General features: G+C 51.3%; 2 protein-coding genes across 2 annotated transcripts in view; both read left to right on the top strand.

Annotated features, from left to right (window-relative positions):
• Positions 1 to 16428, top strand: part of LOC308186415 (olfactory receptor 14C36-like) — a 294878-nt gene that overhangs the window by 259073 nt on the left and 19377 nt on the right. The gene's annotated exons all lie outside the window — the stretch shown is intronic.
• LOC308186422 (olfactory receptor 14C36-like) lies at positions 1508 to 5939 on the top strand. Its single transcript, XM_080608562.1, has one exon. The coding sequence runs from the start codon at positions 4877 to 4879 to the stop codon at positions 5807 to 5809; it is 933 nt and encodes a 310-aa protein (XP_080464688.1). The 5' UTR covers positions 1508 to 4876; the 3' UTR covers positions 5810 to 5939.

Below are 16428 nucleotides of genomic sequence, written 5' to 3' on the forward strand. Positions count from 1 at the left end.
GAGCCCTACAAAGTGAGAGCTTGCCCAAGGTGGAGTCACCCATAGGAACAGTGCCAAATTTTGATGTCCCCAGGCAAACAAGAACTCAGTGCCTGTGGGATTCAGTGAGGGACCAGCATGCTCAAAGAAGGAAGGCTGGAGAGGGGTTCCTCTCATCCTCAGGGAAGTCCAGCTGCCTGGATCTATAAAATACCTGGAAACCCCTAGAGTCCTTGGAAATATTCCCTAGTCTTCCTGAGCATCTGCCACAGATATTGAATCCAGAGTGAGAGTTTAGCAGCAGCGATCCCAATACAGATAGGTCTACTTCCCACCGTGTGCAGCACAGCCAGTGTGCCGTCACCTCTTGGGCACCACAGCATGCTTGGTCTGCTCATAGCACCACCAGCTCAGGGCCACATGGGGAGCACGGGGAGGTGGCCAGGAAGAGCTGGAGAGGAGAGAGGAGGCATGAGGAGAGATCAGATGGGAGATGACCTTGACTAGAAGTTGCCTCAAATACTGGTGTTCATCTCATCCAAGACAAGGTCTGGACATATCCATTAATCCCAAAACCTAAATGCTACTCCACACCCTGACAGGAATCCACTACTCTAATGTTTGTCCACAATATCCCTTGAAGCCAAACTTAGTCCATAGCCTTTTTCCATTACCCTTACACTCTTGCTCGCCCTGATCCCTGCCCTTAACACTAGCATTAAAATGCTCTAGTTAACCCTAGTCTTCTTGCAGACCTAAACAAAACCCTAAACCACAGAGCTTGACCATACCCTAACCACAGACCTGACACCACAAGCAGAACACCAAACACTTCCACTAGATTTTGCTTCATCTCTAACCCAGAAAAGTGAGCTCTAGTCACTAATGCCATACATGAACAACTAACACCCAAAGCCCCCATTCCTGTGCATTAACCTCCTCACCTTCAACCCCTCTCCTGAACCTTAACTTTAGGCGCTTACCCCCTTGGCGCAGGGCAGGAGCCGCGAGGTTGCTGTGCAGTCACATGGCATTCAAAGATGAATGTGAGGGGCCATGGATCTGATCAGCTCGTCAAACACAAGGAGGAGATGGGTGGGAATGCTCTGATGAGCTCAGCTCTGCCTCAGGATCTCCTGCCCCAGCAGGAGGAATGTGGCTGTGGCAGTGACTGTGAGGTCACTTCTGTCTCTGCAGTTGATAGGGCAGCAGCAGGAACATGTCACGGAAAGGGACTGTGAGGTCACTTCTGTCTGAAGTAGCTGACAGGTCACCCTTGCCTTCTCCCTGGGATCTGTACTTTTTGGCTGGCATCTGCCAGTGGCCCTGGAAGGCCAGCAGAAGGCACCTGGTTGGCATGCTGACTGTGGGATCCCCTCTGCCTACATACCCAGGAGGACCCAGGCAGAAAGAAGGCCCACATATGAGTTGTGCTGTCCCTTCTGCTTGAGTCCATGACTGGACAGCAGGAGGCACATGGCTTGGCTGTGTCCAGCCAAGAAGCTGCAAGGCCAGCAGCAGGCCCATGGCTTGGAAGATGCTGGTGAGGTGACTTCTGTCTGCTGGGCTGACAGGCCGCAAGGAGCCTGATGGGTTGGGATGCCTACTTCAGGAGTGGTTTCCACACTTATTGAGCTTTCTTTGGAAGTAGGAAATAGCAGGAGAGATAAAATTGCCACAAAGTGCACCTTGGAAGGGTGGCACTGGCCATGAGGAGGAAGAAATATCTAGGGGAATAACTGGTCTTGCTGCTAGAGACTGAGGCAAAGAAGGCATTAAGTGCCTCAGCCTTTACCTCATCTCTTGTCACCAGGTTTCCCCCCACATCCAATAAAATATGATGATTCTCCTTAATCCTCCTTTATTAAAGTATTTATATAAACAGTTTTTATTGTCTTTGACAGTAATAGACAGATTGAGCTCCAGCTGGGCTTTGGCCCTTCTAACTTTGACGTGCACAGCCCCATAAAGTTCAGGACACAGCTCCAGACAAACTGACAGCATGCATGAGAAGGAAGCACAGAAAATGCGGAACCTGGCAGCCTCCCATCTCCTACCCTTCTGTGACTCTGTGCTGCAGTTCCATTCAACTCATTACTCCTGTATTATCCAAACTTTCCTGCAACTCCTGATGCTGCCATCTTGTCAGAGAGAGCACAATCACGTGAAGGTTAAACTGTCTGCCTGCAGACATGAACAGCTGACAGAATGGAGTGTCATTGTGGGGGAACCTTGAGAAACTGCAGGATTTTGCCTACAGAATCCTCTCGACATTTACAAGGAGAAGAGCTTAATCCTGCACCAGAGGAAGAGGAACCCCACACATGAGGGCAGACTGGGACCCTGCTGAGTGAGCAGTGCCCAAGAGGAGGAGGGCCTGGAACACCACGACGGATGCCATACGAGCAGTGGTGCCGCTCACCAGGAACCAGGCCAGCTTCCTACGGAGCTGACTTAAGAGGAGCATTGCACCAAGAAAATCTGAGTTATCAGACTCAGCTGAGATCCAATAAGACACCACACGGACAAGGGTCTAGAGCCAGCAGGGAAAGATGTGCAAGTGTGGGAGTCCTTTGAACAGCCAGGTGTAGACAGGATAGAGGGCTGTGGCAAGGCTGAAAGTCCCAACAGGACCCAGGTCTTTGTGTCCATGGCTATGGCTGTTGTCTCTGCCACTGAGGCCTATGAGGAGACAGCTTGTCATTAAAGTACCAGGGAATCATTGCCTCCTCGACCCCACCCATGAACCAGGCAGGGGTCATACCATTCTCCTGCACTTGTCCATGCACATCCCCATCTCCTACTGCCCCAGGAAGAGCCCTCAGCAAGGTGTGACAGAAACAGATCTCCCTTCCTGGGTGCCAGTGGACAAGGTCTGTTCCTTTTCTTTGGTGAAACACATCCAGGTTGTCTACACATCAGTGTCACCTTTACACTGCCTTTGTCTCCTTGTTCTCACTGCCTCCAATGTTCTGCTGTAACGAGCTCCAAGGGAGGCTGTGTCAGTGCTGGCCCTCAGGGAGACACTGCAGGAAACTTGCCTCTGGCTTGGACTTCTTGAGAGATTTCTTCAATTGTCTCTCAGTGCCTGAGGTTCGTGGGCTCATCACCAAAACTCCCAGAGGGGTGATTCCAATGCCTTGGGCTGGGCCTCTGGTGCTGAGCTGGGCAAGGCTCCTGGGACAGAGAGAGCTCCTGGCAAGAGGGCCCTGGTGCAGAGAGCCAGCTCTGCCCAGGAGCAGCTCCTCTGCACAGCGCAGCAGGGCTGGGGGCTCTGACTGCAGGCACCCAGGCAGAAAGTGATTCCAGGCAGCCTGGAGGGTGCGGGCAGAGGAGAGCTCAGTGCAGGAGAAACCTTCACAGCTCTGCACATGGTAAGTGTCCGGCTGCAGGACAGTGCAGGAGAGGTTCCTGGAAGGGGCTCCTGGATCCGGGATGTCTCTGCCTGGCCAGGAGCTGCCAGGATGTCTCTTGTGGCTCGTGCTGTGTGGAGGAGAAGGTGCTGCAGAGCAGCCTTGGGCAGAGGAAGGGGAGGGCAGGGGCTGCCTGCAAAGAGAAGGCACTTTCTGCAGTCTCTGCCTGCATTTTCCTGCTCTAATTCTTGCGCAGGCTCTGTGTTAACAGAGTTGTAGGGATTGCACAGGTGAAGGAACTTCCTATTGCATTGAACTGAGACATAAACAGGTTAGTGATGAACCTGAGAATATCCCTTCCCTTCTCTCTGCTTACACACTGCACCAGGGCTTTTCTGAGCTGTTCTTTAGGACCTGCAGACAGGGACATGTCCCTGGGAGGTGTCTGCAGAGCAGAGCTGGGCACACAGCGGATGGGATGGTGTCTGTGAGCATGGACAGGAGGAGACGTGGGGACAGAGAAAGAGCTGCTGGCAGGGACAGCTGCAGGCAGCAGGGACATGGGCAGGTAGTGAGAGGGAGCTGCTCCCTCCCTGCCATCCCCTGAAGTGCAGGCGCCTTCCTTGCAGCAGCCCCTGGTCTCCTCTCCTCACCAGCACAGCTTCTGTCATGGCATGTATAATCTGTGGAGCTGAGAATACGGGGTGTCTGAACCCTAAATCTCTGTGTAAGTAGGCACATTTGCTGCAGGCCCCCTCCACCTTCCTCCACGGAAGAAGGCATAGAATCACAGAATCATAGAATATCCCGAGTTGGAAGGGACCCACAAGGATCATCGAGTCCAGCTCCTGGCTCCACAGAGGTCTTACCCCAAAATTCCTACCATATGACAAGGAGCATATTCCAAACGCTTCTTAGACTCCAGAGCTCTTTTCCCTCTGCTGCCTGTGCTGGCCAGGTGGCACAGGGGTGTGAGGACAGGTTCTACCTCATCGACAACGCAGCCTCGGCACCGGGTTGGGTCCGCCCTGCCTGCCCATGCCTGCTTCTCTCCCTTGCCCAGCGTGGCAGCTGCTGGTGCCTGATTCTGACAGGGAATGCTGTGCAGGGAGGGTGAAGCAGGAGGAGATGCTTCCTGTTCTCTCCGGCCAGACACAGGCGGTCTGTGAGCTGATTTCCTCTCTCAGGGTGGGGAATAGAGAAGACTCACATGGAGTCACACAGCCAAACACCCCTCACTCAACAGAGGGATCCCCTTCCCTGGAACCCTCCTCCAAGTACATGGCTCTGTTGGCACCTCTGTGTACCACAGCTCTGGAGCAGAGGTGGCCCATCGGGAGCTGCTGGGCAGAGGCATTTGCTGTGTACAGGACACTCAGCCAGCACAGAGCAGGGCTCCAGCCAGGGAAAGACAAAATGGTCTTCTAGAAAGAAAGGCAATGTGAAGGCTGCATTGAAGAATCAAATGGCTACAGCTCAGAGCAATTTTCCCTAACACTCTATATTTTTTCTTCTTTGGCAGTGTCCCTGATGAAGGGCAGCAAATGCCCAACAGCAGCTCTGTGAGCGAGTTCCTCCTCCTGCCATTCGCAGACACGCGGGAGCTGCAGCTCCTGCACTTCGCGCTCTTCCTGGCCATCTACCTGGCTGCCCTCCTGGGCAACGGCCTCATCCTCACCGCCGTAGCCTGCGACCACCGCCTCCACACCCCCATGTACTTCTTCCTCCTCAACCTCGCCCTCCTTGACCTGGGCTGCATCTCCACCACTCTCCCCAAAGCCATGGCCAATTCCTTCTGGGACACCAGGGCCATCTCCTATGCAGGATGTGCTGCACAGGTGTTTGCATTTGTCTTCTTGATGTCAGCAGAGTTTTTTCTTCTCACTGTCATGTCCTATGACCGCTACGTTGCCATCTGCAAGCCCCTGCACTACGGGAGCCTCCTGGGCAGCAGAGCTTGTGCCCAGATGGCAGCAGCTGCCTGGGGCAGTGGCTTTCTCCATGGTGTCCTGCACACGGCCAGTACATTTTCCCTGCCCCTCTGCCAAGGCAATGCCGTGGAGCAGTTCTTCTGTGAAGTTCCACAGATCCTCAAGCTCTCCTGCTCAGATGCCTACCTCAGGGAAGTTGGGTTTATTGCATTTAGCTTTTGTTTAGGTGCTGGTTGCTTTGTTTTCATTGTGGTGTCCTATATGCAGATCTTTAGGGCAGTGCTGAGGATGCCCTCTGAGCAGGGCCTGCACAAAGCCTTTTCCACGTGCCTCCCTCACCTGGCTGTGGTCTCCCTGTTTATCACCACTATCATGTTTGCTGGCGTGAAGCCCCCCTCCATCTCCTCCCTATACCTGGACTTTGTGGTGGCAGTTCTGTACTCTGTGGTGCCTCCAGCACTGAACCCCCTCATCTACAGCATGAGGAACCAGGAGCTCAAGCATGCACTGAAGAAGCTGTTTCCGTTGTCTTCCAGAAGCAATTAGCTGCTGCTCTGCTGCTGCAATGGGAAAAACTCACCAAAAAAACATGGTGTGAGACACAGCCTTTCAGTGCCAGGTACCAGGTCCACAAATGCTGGCCCCAAACTGTGAGAAGCAAAGTAATAATGTTACGTACAGAAGGAGAGAAGATGGATCCTGAGGATACAGGGCTGCAGGCACCTGTGAGCAGTACTGACACTGACCTGTGGTCTCAATGTTCTTAGGGTAGGGAATAGGATAAAGAGGCCAGTGCCTGTCCTGTGCCACCTCCCCTCCAGCCCTGCCCTCCTACAGGTGGAGTATTTCTCCCTTACTCGGGCACCAGCAGCGCTTTGCCTCCTCCTCCTCCACAGGGAGATAAGCCACAGGCCTGGCTGTGTGTGAGGGAGCAGCAGACCTGAGCAGATAAAAAGCCAGTTTCATGGCACCGGGGCATCTGAAGGGTCCGGCCCTGCGGTTGGGTCTGTTCTCCGCAGCAAAGAGCTGTCACCAAGCCCCAGGTCTGTGGTTGCTCCTGCAGCTCTGAGGACCACTCCAAGGGCATCACAGTAACGATGGTCAGGACCTATGAGGGTCAGCCTGCCCATGGATCGCAACAGGAGGTTGGTAGGATTCCATAGTACACAAGGACACAGACACCTCGTTGCTCCGTTTTCATGAATGTCTTTATTACATATTGCTACAAAACCCTACCTGTAAAGCAACTACATAGTGCAAGAAACTACTAAGTTACCACTAGGAAAGCAAATATGGGCTTGTGATGCTTTCCCTAAATCTGCACCAATAAATACTATTTGAGCTGCTACTGGTACGACACTCATGAATCCACTTGGTGGATGGCACAAGGCAGGGCACCTTCCCCTTCTTTCTTTGGGGCCAGTCATGATAGCTCTTGAGTATTGTGAACATCGTTGGGTAACCCTAATGACATGCCTCCAGACTCTGTTTCTGGCTTTTTCCAAGGGTAAACAACTAAATAAAAGGATACCAGAGGGCTGTTGGCATAACTGCCTTGAATACAGAGAACGTCAAATAGTTGTCTACCTTGCCTGGTCTCGCACAGGACCCTTCTGTTGTGGGGTTGCTGAGAGCCGAAGAAGAGCAGGTGCCGATGGCTGCCCCAACGGTGCACCGGCAGCAATAGCGCAATGACCTACAAGTCCTCCAAGCTCAAGAGCTGTGTATTCCTGTGAGCAAAAAGTCAGACAAAGGGGGCAGGAGACCTGCTTGGATGATCAAGGAGATCCTGGAGTGACTTAAATGAAAGAAGAAAGCATACATAATGTGGAAAAGGGGACAAGCCACTTGGGAAGAATATAGGGACAATGTCTGAGGATGCAGGGAAGTGACAGGGAAGTCCAAGGCCCATTTGAAGTTAAATCTTGCAAGAGGTGTCAAGGACAACAAAAAGGGCTTTTTCAAATATATCAAGAGCTGAAGGAAGACGAAGGAAAATATGGGCCCACTGGTTAACGAGGAGGGTGCCCTGGTGACAAAGGATACAGAGAAGGCAGAATTACTGAATGCCTTCTTTGCTTCAGCCTTCACTGCTAAGACCAGCCCTCTGGAATCTCTGAGCTTCGGGACAAGGGAGGAGATCTGGAGAAACGAGGACTTTCCCTTGGTTGAAGAGGATCAGGTCAGAGATCTCTTAGGCAAACTTGACACCCACAAATCCATGGACCTCGATGGGATACATCCATGAGTGCTGAGGGAGCTGGCAGATGTTACTGCTGGCCCACTCTCCGTCATCTTTGAAAGGGCATGGAGAACAGGAGAGGTGCCTGAAGACTGGAAGAAAGCTCATGTCATGCCAGTCTTCAACAAGCGCAAGAAGGCCCCAGGCAACTACAGGCCGGTCAGCCTCACCTCCATCCCTGGAAAGGCGATGGAACAGCTCATCCTGCAGGTCATCTCCAGCATGTGGAGGAGAAGGTGATCAGGAGTAGTCAGCATGGGTTCACCAAGGGAAACCATGCTTCACCAACTTGATAGCCTTCTGTGATGGAATGACTAGCTGAGTGGGTGAGGGAGAGCAGTGGATGTTGTGTACTTTGACTTCAGCAAGGCTTTCAGCACTGTCTCCCATAACATCCTCACAGGCCAGCTCAGGAAGTGTGGGATGGATGAGTGGACAGAGAGGCGGATTGTGAGCTGGTTGGATGGCAGAGGTCAGAGGATTGTGTTTAGTGGAACAGAGTCTAGTTGGAGGCCTGGAGCCAGCAGTGTCCCCCAGAGATCTACACTGGGTCCAGTCCTGTTCAACTTATTTGTCAATGACCTGGATGATGGAATAGAGTGCACCCTCAGCAAATGTAAAGATGTGCTGTGTTTCAGGTCAAAGTGCTCCGTTTTGAGTCAGAGCTCACCTTTTTTTTCTTTTCTTTTTTTTTTTTTAACCCAAAGACCTCATGTACAGGTGCTGATAAGGTCTTGGTAGATAACCAAATAAAGGAACCAGCAGGTAGTCATTTTCTGTTTCATTTTCTGTGACTCTTGTTTCTCATAATTTCTCTTCAGGTACAGCAGTGCTTGTGGGATGAAGAGCCCAGCTGCAATGCGGAGGAAAAGCCCTGGTGGCCCTTGGGGCTGCCCCATTTTGCCCTGGCAGGCACTCCCTCTCTGTGAGTCGAGGTATTGCTGGCATTTGTAATCCCTGCTCAACTTTGTCCTTGGGGTTACATCGTGAACGAATTCGTCCTCAAAAGAAGGCTCTGCCCCATGAGCACCCGGTGTCCAGCTGGTTTGGAGATACTGCCAAAGAGTTCTCAGAAACACTGACAAGCATTGCAGAGTGATAGGTTCACTGAGACTGGAGGGGACGTCCAAAGCCCATCTAGCCCAACCCACTAGCCAAGCATGGACACCTAAACCAGGCAGCCCAGGCCCATTTCCAGCTGTTCTTTGGGTATCTCTAGTGATGGGGACTCCAGTACTTTTTAGGAAACATGATCCAGTGCTTGGTATTGCTCACAGTAAAAGTGTTTTCCTGTGTGGAATGTCATGTATTCTCATGTCTTGTCCTGTCATGGAGACTGCTGAGATTGTCAGAGGAAAATACCTGATAGCGAATCCATGTCTCATAGCCACGTCATAGCAGCAGACAGAGACGGGACTGAGGGACTCAATGTTTTCTCTGTATTAGTCTGTACCAAAAAGTTCTCCTAGGCCTATGTATTCAGTAAAAGAGTTCAAGGATGAGAAGAGAATGTACTGAGAGGAAGGCCATGAAAAGCCACCAGGACAAGGGCCAGTTTCTGTCCCTGCAGGGGACTGACCCTGGGCAAGGCCCAGCTTGGGAAGCAGCCCTGTCAGACGTTCTTGGTGGGCAATGAGCTGGGCAGGAGGCAGCCGTGTGCCCTGGCAGCACAGGAGGGAAGGCTGAGGGGCACCTCACTGCAGCCTGCCAGGAGCTGCAGGGATGTCAGGAAGAGCCCAGGGCCAGGCTCTGCCCCGCAGCCACGAGCCCTGCCTGCCCTTCTCTGGCCATGCTGCATGCGGTGGCTGCAGCAGAGGGGACCCCCAACCAGCCCCTGCATGGGGCTCTGCCACCCGCCTCACCCCAGCCCTCTCCAGTGCCCTCCTTGCTGCTCTCTGATGCACGCCAGGACCTCCCAGTGCGTGCCGGCCAGCACATCTGCAGTGTGGCTGCTGCAGGGGCAGGGAGCTCAGCATGGTCCTTGCAGCCCCCTGCCCTGGGCCTCCCTCTCCCCTTGCCCTCGGCCCAGGCTTGTCTCTGCTGGCAGGAGCGCTCTTGGCATGCGCTTCCTGGCCTCCCCTCGCCTGCGCACAGCTGCTGCCCACTCAGGCTGCTGGCACAAACGTGTCCTCACAAGCAGCACCACCCCTTCGGCTGCTTCTCCTGGCCTCCCCAACCCCACTGCATAGACTCCTTGTCTCTGCCGGGCCACCTCTTAAACACCCAAATACATCCCTTGGCTGTCAGCTCCCTCTCCCCTGCCCTGTGGGGTGACAGACCCAGAGTGGGACATGCTACCTGTATTTGATATAGTTCTTGTGTATTTGCACTGGTGATGGCACAAAAAGACAGCTCCTTCAGCAATCATGTACATCCTTCTTCATGTTAGGACACAACTCAATGTCCTTCACTCTGCTTTATCTCATGGATGAACTAGATCAGTTCTCCTTGATTATTCTGAGGCACAATGCAATGCTTTTTGCCTTCTGTCCCTACAGCACAATATGTGTGACTTTCCCTTACTCTGCGCATTGACCTGACGGGTCATTTCACATTTTTCACTTTCAAAACCTTAGTTGGACAGGGACCATTTCCAAAGTGGGGCAAGCTGATGGGTTCTGGCTCAGCCATTTGAAGCACGCTATACTTGAGTTTTTCAGCCTGAGTTTGCTAGAGATGACCCAGGAAGGTAAACGAATGTTCAAGTATCTAGTTTGAATAAGGGAGAGTATCATGGGTTTCCAATGGCCATTTCAAATCTAGGTCAATCCCAGGAACCCACTGAAGAAGAGGTTTGTCTTTGAAGGGGTTTCCTGTGCTGGGCTGGGCTGGAGTTACAGGGACAAAGACCACTGCCGGCAGTGGAGGTGCTATGGGAACTCCACCTGGCTCCACCTGATTTTCCTAAAGGGCTCCGGTCTCCTGCAAGTCTTTTCTGACATCTGCCGGTCCAGGGAGGTGCCTCAAACGCAAGGGGGCCACAGGAGGTTTTCTCTGGTTGCTTATGGTCAGACAGCAAAGCTCTGCCTGAATACCCAGTAATTTTTTTAGTACTTAACTAATAAAGCAACTACTCATCAGCTCAAATGATTCAATCCCTTCTGCTAAATGTCTCACGTGAAGTGTAATTTCTATCATGAAGAAATGCTAATTTCCATGATTTATATTCGTCACAGGAGAAGAAATACTGATGATCTCCTTTACTTGCATTGTCATCACTTTGTCTATCATGGTGTGATCCCTCATCTTCCAGGCTCAAAACCCATCTTGATTACACAGACAGTGCTGAATGTCCCCTGTCCAGCTGCCTGTCTGGACCTATGCACTTCCCATGGTTCTCCTGGTTTGCCCTCCCCTTACTCTTTGATCATTCAGACAGCTCTCACCAACCTAGTTGCTGCTTTGAGTTTCAGTGAGTGCAAGGTCGGCCATCTATCAGCAGTCTGTCTAATGGTTTCCTTAGCAAGAAACTCATCGTTTATCATTGAATTAGTATGATATGGATTAATATTAACACTACTATTTAAATTTCCTATTAATCAGTGTAAAATACATCATGTACAGTCATCTTTCTGGGAATGTAAACATCACTGGAGGCAACAAAATGAGGAACTTGAGCTTTGTTTGTTTTGAAAATTGCAGCATGATTTCCTGTTGTTTGTTTTTAAATAGGAAAAACCCTGCTTTTCCTATCTAAGCAGGGCTTCAAAGGAGAAACCCTAGACCAATATCTATAGGAGAATGATGCTCTAAACAGAAACGCAACAAAATTCAGCCTTTGAAATGAGGAAAGATTTCTAATAGATGCTCTTTGAAATCTTCCTCCTTAACTACACCATGAAAGCTCTCCAATTAGCTCTACAAGTCTTGAAGAAAACTTTGGGAGAGATATGGCTCCTTAGGAGTTTCTGCATTTTAATGAGTTCCATGGTGTATTTTGGTGCTGAGTCTATGAAGAACAGGTACTGAGAGGAGAATGACGTAACCGCTTGAGCAAGTAAAGTCAGGAGGAAAAATTAAAGTGACTTGGAGTATTAATGGGCCCCACTGAGGGCTGTTACTAACAAAGCCTCCCCAGGGACTTGTTAGGGCAGATAATTGGAGGCCATGATTGCAGGTAGGCAAAGGCACTGTGCTGAGAAAATTCTTGGCTGGTTTTGGTGAAGTAAAAGATCCAAGGCCTGACCCCAGCCACTGGGAGGGGAGATCCTGCACCCCCCCATCCGGCTCAGGGATAGTCTTCGGGTCTGTGGGGTGTGGTGGGCAGTGTGATACTACAAGAACAGTGGTATGACACCTCCCAGCCTCTGCACATCGCTGCAAGGAAGCAATGAGGCCCCATTGCAATGAGTATAACATGTCTCCTCATAAGCTCTAGCCAAGGGGACAAAAATGTCAGGGCTGTTGGGGCCTTCCCTTCTTGCCAGCACCCTCTACCTTCTCCTCTGCAGTCTTTTCTGTGCTGTGCTACACTTTGTCCTATTTCCTTGAAGTCTGCAGACACCCATCTCTGTTCACCACCTTGATCTCATCCCAGCATTTCCATCATGTCACCAATGTCTTGTCAACCCTCACCAGCTGTTCCTTGAAACACAAAGCCATGCTTTGATCACAGACACTCTTTGGGTGACCTCTGGCACCACAGCATGACCCTTTGAGGGACATTTCTTCCTCCTCGTGGCCAGTGCAAACCTTCCAAGGTACACTTTGTGGCAATTTTTTCTTTCATGCTCTTTCCTACTACCTTAGAAAGCTCCATAAGGGTAGAAACCACTCCTGAAGTAGGCATCCCAACCCATCAGGCTCCTTGCGGCCTCTCAGCCAACCAGACAGGAGTCACCTCACCAGCATCTTCCAAGCCATGGGCCTGCTGCTGGCCTTGCAGCTTCTTGGCCAGATGCACCCAAGCCTTGTGCCTCCTGCTGTCCAGTCATGGACTCAAGCAGAAGGGACAGCACAACCCATATGCGGGCCTTCTTTCTGCCTGGGTCCTCCTGGGTATGGAGGCAGAGGGGATCCCACAGTCAGCATGCCAACCTGGTGCCTTCTGCTGGCCTACCAGGGCCACTGGCAGATGTCAGCCAAAAAGTGCAGGTCCCAGGGAGAAGCCAAGGGTGACCTGCCACCTACAGACAGAAGTGACCTCACAGTCCCTTTCCGTGACATGTTCCTGCTGCTGCCCTATCAACTGCAGAGACAGAAGTGACCTCACAGTCACTGTCCCAGTCACATTCCTCCTGCTGGGGCAGGAGATCCTGAGGCAGAGCTGAGCTCATCAGAGCATTCCCATCCATCTCCTCCTTGTGTTTGACGAGCTGATCAGATCCATGGCCCCTCACATTCATCTTTGAATGCCATGTGTCTGCACAGCAATCTCAAATTTCTGCCCTGCCCCAAAGGGCCAAGTGCATAAAGTTAAGGGTTAGGAGAGGGGTTGAAGGTGAGGAGGTTAATGCACAGGAACAGGGGCTTTGGGGTGTTAGTTTTTCATGTATAGGATTAGGGACTAGGGCTCACCTTTCTGAGTTAGAGATTAAGGAAAATTTAGTGGAAGTGTTTGGTGTTCTGTTTAAGGTGTGACGTCTGTGGTTAGGGTATGGACAAGCTTTGTGGTTTAGGGTTTTGTTTAGGTCTGTTAAGAAGAAGTCCAGGGTTAAACAGCCATGTGACTGCACAGCAACCCCACTTTCCCTGCACTGCCCCAAGGGGTCAAGAACCTAAAGTTAAGGGTGTTAGGTATGGTTACTTATGGGATTAGGGACTAAGGACCACCTTTCATGGTGAGAGCTTAAGGAAATGTTTAGTGGGAGGGTTTGGTGTTCTGCTTGGTGTGTCAGGTCCATGGTTAAGGTATGGGCAAGCTCTTTGGTTTAGCGTTTTGTTTATATCTGCAAGAATACTAGAGTTAAATAAAGCATTTTAATGCTAGTTTTAAGGGCAGGGATCAGGGTGAGCAAGAGAGTAAAGGTAATGGAAAAAGGTTTATGGACTAATTTTTGCTTCAAGGGATATTGTGGTCAGAAATTAGAGCAGTGGATTCCTGTCAGGGTGTGGAGTGGCATTTAGATTTAGGTATTAATGTTACAGGTTAGACTAGGGCCTCACCTGTCTGCTTTAAGTCTGCTTTATGGTGGGATCGACATTACCTGAACATTCTTACCTCTTCAAAATCATTAGCTTCTGCTGTCCAAGCTCCTCTTCCCTCCCCCAAATCTCGCACCTCTCCTGTCCAGGCTTCTCCTGACTTCCCCATATCAGTCATCTTCTTACGGGCAGCTTTCTGATGGCTTTCATGATCTCAGAGTATTTGTCTCACCTCGGCTGGCTACTCTGTTCCTGAGAAAGAAGCAGCTCGTAAGCCAGCAAGGAGAAGGACACCAAGGTCTGTAGGAGCACCCTTCACAATGTGCCCAGCAGCTCTGCAACACCACAGAAGCAGCCCTGAAGGATGAGTTCAGGCAAAAGCGGATACCTCTGACATGACAACCCCAGTCCAAGACCTCTTCCTCTATGGGGCCTACCAGCTACTTGGGAAGAGAGGATCTCACAAACTGTGTGCAAAGCAGGTGCATCTGCTGGCCTATCATGGACCCTTGGAAGATGTGAGCCTAAAGACACAGATGCCATCCGGGAGTCAAGGGGCGGCCTGTTGGCTACTTCGGAAAAAAGTCACCTCACAGGCTATTTAACAGCCATTAGCTTCCTACTGGACTTACAGCTTCTGAGGCATCACTGCCCTCGTAATACCATACGTACAAAATACCCCCTTTTTGGCCCAGAATCTGCCCAGCTAGAAGTGATCTAGTTGTGATCCTTCAAGCCCATGGCACACCTCCCGGGCTCCCAGCCTCTCTGACACACAGGAGCCAGTGCCGTGCCGGTTCTGTGAGGTGCTAGAGCAGGAGGAACCTTGCAGTCAAATCACTCGCCAGACTCCTTTGCTGGGGCTGCTGCGTGCCCTGGGGCTGCAGAGCTCTCCTCTGCCTGCTCGCACCAGATTGAGCACTTGAGCTCTGGTCAGTCCACCTTTGAGGAGATCACTCCTTAGGAGGGAAGTGCTGCAGTGGAGGCTGGCTGTGCCACTGCTGTGCCCACTGCCTGTCCCTGCCTGCAGTCCCAGCACAGCCCCACAGCAGCACTGCCACCAAGCTACAGGAGCAGCCAGGCCTGACCCCACCAGCAGGGCTCAGCAGGAGAGGGTGGCAGTGGCAAGAGAGCATCTCTGCATGCACCAGGCGCTGGTGTTCCCTGGCCGTGCTGCTGGGCCACGTCTCTTTCCCCCTCCACATCTGCACAAGGGCACTGGCTCTGCATACACAGAAAAGACCTTAGAGGAAGGATATTACAACAGAAGTCAATTGAATTGGTTTAAATAAACAAGCAATCTGAAGAATGACTTCTAATGGTGAACAACATTTCTAAGAATAAAGCTGGGAAGAAATACCACAAACCAGAACACAAGAAAGGCTTGACGTATAATGAGGAACATTATGAATGATTTGCAGAACAAAGCAGGCAGTTTTTTGCTTATGAAAAACAGATGAGCTTCAGCTTCCACACAGCACCCTTGAGCTCCTTGTTCCTCATGCTGTAGATGACGGGGTTCACTGATGGAGGTACCACTGAGTACAGAACTGCCACCACCAGGTCCAGGGATGGGGGCTTCAGCTGTGCAAACATGATAGTACTGATAAAGAGGGAGACCACAACCAGGTGAGGGATGCACATGGAAAAGGCTTTGTGACATCCCTGCTGGGAGGGGATCGTCAGCACAACTCTGAAGATCTGCACATAGGACAGAGCAATGAAAACAAAACACCCCCCAAATAGAAAAGCATTAATCACAACCATTCCAGCTTCCCTTAAGTAGGAGTTTGAGCAGGAGAGCTTGAGGATCTGGGGGATTTCACAGAAGAACTGGTCCATGGCATTACCATTGCACAGAGGTAGTGAAAATATATTGGCAGTGTGCAGCAGAGCATAGAGAACCCCACTGCCCCAGGCAGCTGCTGCCATCTGGGCACAAGCTCTGCTGCCCAGGAGGCTCCCGTAGTGCAGGGGCATGCAGATGGCAACATAGCAGTCATAGGACATGACAGTGAGAAGAAAAAACTGCTGGTATCAAGAAGACAAATGAAAAGACCTGTGAAGCACATCCTTGATAGGAGATGGCCCTGGTGTCCCAGAGGGAATTGGCCATGGCTTTGGGGAGAGTGGTAGAGATGCAGCCCAGGTCGAGGACGGCGAGGTTGAGGAGGAAGAAGTACATGGGGGTGTGGAGGCGGTGGTCGCAGGCTACGGCGGTGAGGATGAGGCCATTGCCCAGGAGGGCAGCCAGGCAGATGGCCAGGAAGAGCGCGAAGTGCAGGAGCTGCAGCTCCCGCGTGTCTGCAAATGCCAGCAGGAGGAACTCGCTCACAGAGCTGCTGTTGGGCATTTGCTGGTTCTGGCCATGGGGACTTGCCCAAGGAGGAAAAGTAAAGTAAGAAAATACAACAGACTTATCTGACAAGGAGTAATTCATGCACATATATGTCAAGTCCCTTTGATGAGTTCTGTCCAGTTCTGCCTGAGGGTGTCCCTGGGAGCAGAGGACACTGCTTTGGTAATGCAGGAGGTAAACCTGCTCTACAGCAACAGATAAAGACAGGCAAAGGGTAATGCCAGATTCAATTCATTCCTGATATGTGATTATCCACATTTTTGCTCCCAATTCACCTGAAAGGAAGCGGGGCTGCAGGCCTCTTTTTTGCATATTTTCCTTCCTGCTGCACTCCAGGTGAAACCTGGATCTTCAGAGAAAGGGACACTCCCTTTAGTTCAGAATATTCTTCAGAGGGGAATGCCCGTCTGTCTATCAAGGCTGGTCTCTTCTGCTGGCATCTCTTTCAGCTGTATGACAATGACAGTCACATCCTCACCT

This window comes from Anser brachyrhynchus (genome assembly GCF_964034855.1).
Source record: "Anser brachyrhynchus genome assembly, contig: SCAFFOLD_86, whole genome shotgun sequence".
Taxonomy (NCBI): Eukaryota; Metazoa; Chordata; class Aves; order Anseriformes; family Anatidae; genus Anser; species Anser brachyrhynchus.